Source organism: Nylanderia fulva, unplaced genomic scaffold, assembly GCF_048542155.1.
Source record: "Nylanderia fulva isolate GAGA-0341 unplaced genomic scaffold, ASM4854215v1 Scaffold277, whole genome shotgun sequence".
NCBI classification, from domain to species: Eukaryota; Metazoa; Arthropoda; class Insecta; order Hymenoptera; family Formicidae; genus Nylanderia; species Nylanderia fulva.
In genome coordinates, this window is record NW_028190344.1 from 65,748 (window position 1) to 73,871 (window position 8,124).

The window sequence follows — 8,124 nt, forward strand, 5'->3', positions numbered from 1 at the left end:
AGGGGTTCGGGGAAAAAGGGGGGGTGTAACCCAGGGGGGGGAAAAAAAATTTCCCGGGAAAAACAAGGGGTTTTTGCTTTGCTGAAAATTTAGTTGAAACAAAACAAGGGGAAAAACCAAATTTCCCCAAAAATCAACTGGGCCCCAAAAATAGGGAAGCCGCTTTTTAAATCTAAAAAAAATATTTTTTGGAAAAAAAAACCCCCCCCTACCAAAACCCCCCCAAAACCCTAAAAAGCAGGGGAAAAAGAGAGCGCGATTTTGGAAAACCCCCCTTGGGGGAAAAATTTTCCCCCAAAAAACCCTCGGGGGAAAAGGGCCCCCCCCTCGAGAAAGGGGCGGGGGTTTAAAAATAACCCCCATCCTCGCAAAAGGGGGGAAATTTCCCCGGGGGAATTACTCTTTTTTCCCCCAAGAGACCACCCGCCCCCTAGGGGGCCCCCGGGGGCAACCCTTATTGTCCCTCGACAAATTTTAAAGGGGGAAAACCCCGGGCCCCCATAGGGGGTCGCCTCAACCCCCCAAGGGGCCCCTTTCGCGAAGGGGGAAATTTTTGTCCTTTTTTCGAGGGGTAAAAACCAAAACCCCTAGGCAATTCAGGGGGAAACATGTCGCCCCCGCTGGAAATCTTTTTCCCCCTTTCCCCCGACCCGGGAAACCCCCCGGGTCTGCTAAAACAAAAATTCTTTTGGGCGCGCCTTTTAAAAGGGCCCTCAAAAGGGCAAACCCTTTGGGGCCAAAATGCCCTAAAATTAATAGCCCCCCCAAAACCGTTTTTTTGGGTCCGGAAAAACCCCAACCCCATAAAAATGGGGGGGAAAATTTGTACGGTGAAAATTAAAACCCAAAAACCCCACCCCTATTTTAATTACATTATTCGTGTTAAGGAACTCAACCCCCCAAAACCTAGATGCCAAGCCCGTACAAGGGGGAAATTTTAAAAGGGGCAAAATTTTTTCTCGAAATCGACAACTCACGGCCCCGTTTCCCCCTTTTTTGGGCCCTACCTCTTCAACAGACTGCAGATGGATAGAGGGGGCCCTTTTTTGGGGACCGTTTGGGGGATTTGAAAGGGGAAAGGGAAAAATTGCAAAGAGAGGGGGCCCGGACAGAATGGGGAAAAAAAGCCCCCCCAAACCCCTCGCGAACCGGCCCCCCCCCCAATAAAAATAAAACGGAAAGGGGCAAACTGATACATTCCGCGAAAAGGAAATTTTTTTCGAGAGCTTTTAAACCAATAATTTACCCCCGAAAAAAATTAAAAGCAAAAACCCCTGTAAAGCAAAAAACAGGGTCGTCCGCCTACAACGCAGACGGCAAACCTATAAAACGCGAACCAAAATGCTCTTCTTCGTCAAAAAAACCCCTTTAAAACAAATGGGGGCCCGTTTTTGGAAAAAAAAGGGAACACGAAATCGGGATGTGAAAACCGAATCAAAATCCCGCCGGAAAAATTAACGGGAAACGCACGAGCCCTGCGGGAAGGTCGGGTACCTTCACCAAGGGGTTTTCCCCCAAACGCCCCGCCAAAAAATCTACCCCGAAGGAACGATTACCGAAGCCAGAATCGAACCCCTTTTAATTTTTCCCGGGGTTCATTCCCGGGGCGCCCCCCGTCCCTTAATTTTGCTGGGGGACTTTTAAAAAAAACCCCAACATTTATGATGTGGGGGGGGCCCCCCTAATCTAAAAAATTCAAAATTTTTAAAACCCCGGGTTTAAAAATTCCCCCAAAGTTCCCCTTTTGTACCTTAGGGTAAAAAACGAAAAAAAAACCCCACGGGGGCCCCCAAAAATCGTGCCCCAGGGTTTTTCCCCCTCTATCCCAAAACCGGGTTCCAAAAAATTTTTCCCAATCCCCCCCAAAAGGATCCTAGGCCCCCGATTTCCCCCCCAAGATGCTAGCAGCTTAAAACCCGGGGGAAGGGGGTCGGGGAAACTGGCGAATTTAAAATTCCTTTCCGCCCCCGGAAAAACTAGGGGTAGTCCCGGCTCGATCGCGCAAAACTTTCACGTAACCCCGAAAAAAATTCCCAAAACGTCGCATAGATACTTCCCGCGCTTAGCTTCTGCGAAAAGTATTCCTCGGAGAAGCGATACCCCACATAACGGGGAAGGGCATACCTCCCAAAATTCAACCCCTACGTACAAAACCGCGATTTGGGGGCCCCTTACATACCCCCTTCCAGGAAATAAAAAATCTCGGGGGGGAAAAGCGAATCCGAAAAACCTTAGGGTCATAACCCAAAAACCTTTTTTTTTCCCTAACCCCCGATTATCCTTTTTTTGAACATAAATAACTCCCCGGGCCCCCCCTTTCCCCTTTCGAAACCTTTGAACAAGAAGAAACTAACCATAAAAACAAACCCAAAATAGAAACGTACGGGGGACTTTTTCCACCCCCTGCCAAAAAAAAAGCTAGGGTATACAGGGTTTGCTACCAAAACAAATTACGACAGCCGACTTTTAACCCATAATCCCCAAAAAATTTTTTTTCCCCCCCCAATCCAAAAGGAAATTGGGAAAAACAAAAAAAAAAATTACAAAAAAACGATGAATTAAAACTTCCCCGGAAAACACCGTAAATTTTCCCCTTTTTTGGTAGAAAACCCAAAAACCCGATTCAAGGGGGAAAAAATTTTTGGGGAAGGGGGCGTAGACTATCCCCCTTTTAAACGAAAAGCCCCATGGGGGGACCGTAACCTTTTTCCGAACATAACAGAATTCTCGATCAGCTAGGCACGAAAAAACTTTAGTGTTTCCCCACCTCGGGGGGCTTTCCCTTTTCCCCCCAAATACCGATGCAACATTTTCACGCGCAAAAAACTGCATTCCCCCACACCCATGGACATTACGAGTTCAAGCGAATGCCGGGGTTGGCTTAAAAAAAACCCCCCGGGGGTTTCCAAAAACCCCCTGGAACGGTTTTAAAAGGGGGCCTTTCCAAAAATCGAATTTTTTTTTATCTCGACGATTTTGTTTGTACCCACTCACTCCGGGGGAAACGAAATCAATTAAACAAAAAAGCCAGAAATCCAAAAGGTAAAATTTAAGTCCAAAACCGACCCCAAAGCGAATTTTTTTTTCCCCAAAAGGGAAAAAAAGGATATTTTGGGCCCCAATTACAGCGATGGGGTTTTAAAACCGACCCAATTCCCAAAAAAAACGCGGTAAAGGAATTCCCCAGGCCCCCGGGGAAAAAAAATTTAAACAATTCCTTTTTGGGCCTTTGGGGGGTACTATCGAGATTTTTTCCCGGGTTTTTTTAAATTTTTACGGCCCCCCTTCGGCCCCCCTTTAAAAAGACAAAAAATTTTTTGGGGGAAAAAGACCCCAAAAAAAGAGTTTTACGAAAAAACCCGACCCTTTTCCTAAGCCCTTCTCCAATTTTCCCCCTTTTACGGACCCCTTTGTCGTTTTCAACAACCTTTTCCCGGTTTTGCTAGGGGGGTCCCCCTTACCCGGGGGAAATTCCGGGGAAAAAAACCAAAACCCCCAAAATTTTACACTCTCTTTTTAATAAACGCAGAAAAAAATTATTCAACAAAAGAAAAGGGGAATCTAGCTATCGTCCCCCGCGTCCAAAATTCTTTCCCCCCCCTTTAAAAAATGGACGAAGTTTACACTAGTTCGGACATAGACCGCTGGGGGGGAGCATCCGGGAAAGGGGCCCCCCCCACGGCTTTTTCCCCTGGCCCCCTTAAAAAATTGAAAACCCCAAATTTCGTTAATATAAGCCCCGGGAAAAAAATTTAAGAAACGCCGATGCCAATTTTTCCCAAACCCAAAACCAACCCCCCTAACCCCAAAAATTAAAACCCCAAACCTACCTCTTTAAAAAAAATGAGAAACTTCCGTTCCGAGGGAAACCCCTTTTTAATCCAAAAAAGGCCTCCCTCCAAACCCCCCCCAACAAATCGGAAAAAAGTCCACAAAAAGGGAAACGACGAACAACGACCCACCAAACACGTCCCCTCTTCCCCAAAGAAACCGTATTAAAAACGAAAACCTCCGGCGAATAAAAGGGGGCTTGGGGCGAAAAAAAGTTTTCCATCCCCCCGAAAAACAAAACCCCATTTTTTAATTAAAAGAAAAGTTCTTTTAAAAAACTAAAACGACCCCCTTTTATCGATCCCCCAAAATTTCGTCAAAACCCCCAAGGGGAAAACCAGTCTTTTTTCCAAAAAAAAGGTATAACCGATTTTCCCCTTTGGGCCGCATGCCCAAAAAAAACCCCAAACTTTGCCCCCATTGAGGAGGAAAAAAACTCACCACCCCAAATTAAAAGCGACGGGGAAACCCCCATTCTAAGCAAAATTAATTTAAAAATATTCATTTGTAATAACGAAATATCTATTCCCCAAAAAGCCGAGAGAGAAAACATTATCGCCGAAAATCATAATTCAGCGATCGGTGGCCATAAAGGCATCACAAAAACATACCAACGTATAAAGAAACGCTACCAATGGAACGGTATGAAAAATGACATTCAAATTTTTATAAAAAACTGTCGCCCTTGCCAACTGAAAAAATTAGTCCGCGTAAAGACCAGACAACCCATGGTTCTAACGGACACTCCTGGCACAGCCTTCGATAAAATCTCGATGGACATTATGGGACCGTTACCCGTCACACGGACTAATAACAAATATATACTTACCATACAAGATCTTTTAACAAAATATTCCTTAGCAATCCCTCTGCAACACGCTAACGCAATCGACGTAGCTGACGCGTTCACCGATAAACTAATATGCGTCTTCGGAGCGCCAAAAGCTATTCTAACAGATCAGGGATCGCATTTTCTAAATAGCCTAATGCGTAACATAGCAAAAAGGTTTAAAATTAAGCACTTCAAAACGACGGCTTACCGGCCGCAATCTAATGGCTCAATAGAGCGCTCCCACCATGTCTTGTGGGAATACTTAAAGCAATACGTACATAGAAACAATGATTGGGACAAATACTTAAAACTAGCGTCATTTTCTTATAATACTAGCGTACACGAAGGGACGCGATATACTCCCCATGAATTAGTCTTTGGGAAGATAGCCAAGTTGCCTTCCAATTACCCCGATGTCGCCGACGTTACGGACGAGAGTTACGCTAATTATCTTACAAACCTTTTTAACAAACTGAGTGACGTCCAAGCCGTCGCCCGCGGAAACTTAATAGCCGCTAAACAAAGGTCAAAGGTCTACTACGACCGCCGAGTTAACGCCCAACAGTTTCGAGCGGGAAACTACGTGTACTTATTAAAAGAACCAAATAAAGGCAAATTAAGCAATCAATACACCGGTCCCTATAAAATCATTAGTCTCTTAGGTATTCGTAACGTTAAGTTAGCCATAAGTAGAAATAAGACAAAAATTGTACACGAAGACAAGCTAAAAGCTTCCCCACATCAAAACCCTATCGAGGAAGACTCCCACTCCGGGCCAGACGACTATATCTTGGATGCATCGGCGGAGGACCGGCCAGTAATCGACGAACCTCAGTAGAATGAAGACCTACGCAAGTATCCTTATAGCAGTCTCGCTGTTAGCCATAACCTCTGACGGACTAATAGGTTATGACTGCGGAGGGCATGATCTAAATATTACTTCACTATCCCTCACGGATATCGGAGAATGTAACCTAGATAACATTGAAGCGGACAAAGAAGAAGTATATATACAACTGCTACAACTGAGCGAATTCGACCACACCATCGGACTCCAATGTAAGGTTGAAATCGATCGAACCATCTACTACTGTGGGATGCACTCACATGTATCCTTGGTGCACAATGGAAGGCGCGAATACATCCGCGAAGTATCGGCAGAAACCTGCAAGAAACTATACAACACCGGAACTATATTCCTGGGAAACAACGGCCTCATCACGGACATCAAGGTGAATACCACCAACCACCGTAGCTTGACCCTCGCAGGAACCACCAGAACCGACGGAACATGCTTCGGAACTCAGTTCAGCGACCCGTTTGGCACTTGGGATAACGTGGTCGTTCAAGCATCTATAAAAATTACCACCCGAAGACTCGAGCTTCCCGTCAGACATAGCACCAATGAAGTAATATTACCCTCCGGTGCTCGATGTCCCGTAGCTGAAGGAGAATGCAACGACGCAGATGGCTCAACCACATATTGGACGGCGCTACCCAGCGATAACTGCCACTTCAATCGCTACGACGTTCTCTACCAAGGCCTAGCACACCGCCTCTCATCTAAGCCCACACAGAGGGAATCACCGACTATCTACACAGTCACCACGTAAGAAACCACCTTTGCTTTAGCACGAACCACGGAAATAAATGTGTGCGGCTACAGAATTTTGAGGACGGAACATCCCAAACTCTGCATACTCGAGACTCAACCTGGACATACGTTTAAGGGCCACTCCAGAGTCCCGATCGATAACCTCGATATATTTTCCTACGTAAATTCCAAATTCATTTACGTGGAAAAACACTTGAAAACACAATTGACACAATTGTATCAAGACATAATGGAGCAAAAATGTGCTTTAGAGAGACAAATTCTACAAAACGCTCTCTCTCTCGCCAGCATCGCCCCGGACGAAATGGCGCATCGAATCATGAAGGCACCAGGCTACACCGCCATTACGGCAGGCGAAGTCCTCCATTTGATCAAATGCGTACCGGTGGAGTGCCGAGTACGACAAGCTGAAAGATGCTACAACGAACTCCCCGTCACCCACCAAAACAAATCCCTCTTCCTGTTGCCAAGATCAAGGATACTTACCAAAACAGGAACACCCAGGGATTGCCACGAACTACTTCCAGCGATGTATCAAGTACACAACATCTGGTATCGTTTAACTCCAAAGCCAGTGGAATCAATGGCGCCGCCGATGATTCAACCACTAACCAAACCACAATGGAGATACGTCAGTCCAGATTCACTCGCCTCCAGCGGCATCTATACCAGCGAAGACCTTGATCGTCTTCGCGACCACATTATGTTTCCCATGGAGAAACCCTCTATGCTCAATACAATTGCTAGAGGAGCAATGGGACAAGAAGTCCCCGCGGGAAGCCTCTCTATGCTAAACCTGTTGGACGAGAAAACCCTCGACCAGCTAGCAGAAAATACGGGAGCCCGCTTGTGGAACGGATTCGTAAGTTTCGGATCAGCAAGCGCTGGAATCCTCGGAATATTCGTCATCGTCCGTGTCGCCAAACTAATTATCGACACACTGATACATGGCTACGCACTCCATTCCGTATATGGATGGAGTTTGCACCTCCTGGGAGCCGTTTGGACCTCAGTAACAAACGTTCTACTGCACCTCGGAAAACCAGGACAACGGACGAGAACCAGGACAACGGACGAGAGCTAACACCCCTAAATCCCCCTTCGACGACCGAAGTTTTTGCACCCCCGACAGAAAAAGTCCAAAGTGAAGTGCCTATAGACTACAAAGAACTGCGCAACCTCCTCAACGAAGGAGTATAGATCAATGATAAGTTAACAAAATTATACCTTGTAAATTCTACTACTAAGATCGGAAAACCTTGGAACATGGTCCAACATTTTCTTCTAAGGGGGGAGGTGTCACGTCCGGCTTCATTACTATGTCCGGGTATGTAAATTTTTTTCCATCTATAAGAAATAAATCCTAAAACTATCAAACATCATTTGAAAAGCGCGCCAAAGCCGGCCATGACGCTTAACTCTGCCTAGAAACTAAGCGTGGCGCTTCGTAGCGCCTAAGGGTCTCCCACCACGGTGAGAGCCCCTACTCCGGAGAGTTCCCCCTCTCCAGGCCGCCGCAGGCCCGAGCCGCCGAAACGAAGGACCTCAGAGCAGTCCCGAATTTCGTCAGTTCTCTGCGCGACACCGAACAGTACAGTCGCACTTCTAAATTCTAACTCTGAGTCCAAATTCTAACTCTAATTCTAAAATTCTAACTCTAAGTATAATATCCTAACTCTAAAATCTAAATTCTAAGTCTAAGTCTAAATTCTAAGTTCTAGTTTCAAATCCTGTACTACTATACGAATAAATCAGTGTATTCATGTGTGAAAACTAGTGTTCAGTACTCTTCAAAACTTCCACTCCCGTGATAAAATACGATAGCGTTTAAATCTGTCATACGGCA

The 8,124-nt window shown here is 45.8% G+C and overlaps 1 protein-coding gene across 1 annotated transcript; it reads left to right on the forward strand.

Annotated features, from left to right (window-relative positions):
- The first annotated feature begins 6,313 nt into the window (after positions 1 to 6,313).
- Positions 6,314 to 7,362, forward strand: LOC146722758 (uncharacterized). Its single transcript, XM_085483893.1, has one exon. It carries the CDS (start codon positions 6,508 to 6,510, stop codon positions 7,360 to 7,362), a length of 855 nt encoding a protein of 284 aa, XP_085340019.1. The 5' UTR covers positions 6,314 to 6,507.
- The last annotated feature ends 762 nt before the right edge of the window (positions 7,363 to 8,124 follow it).

Bases quoted from the DNA above. Each gene is read 5' to 3' on its own strand.
- LOC146722758 (XM_085483893.1), top strand. From the start codon at position 6,508: ATGGAGCAAAAATGTGCTTTAGAGAGACAAATTCTACAAAACGCTCTC.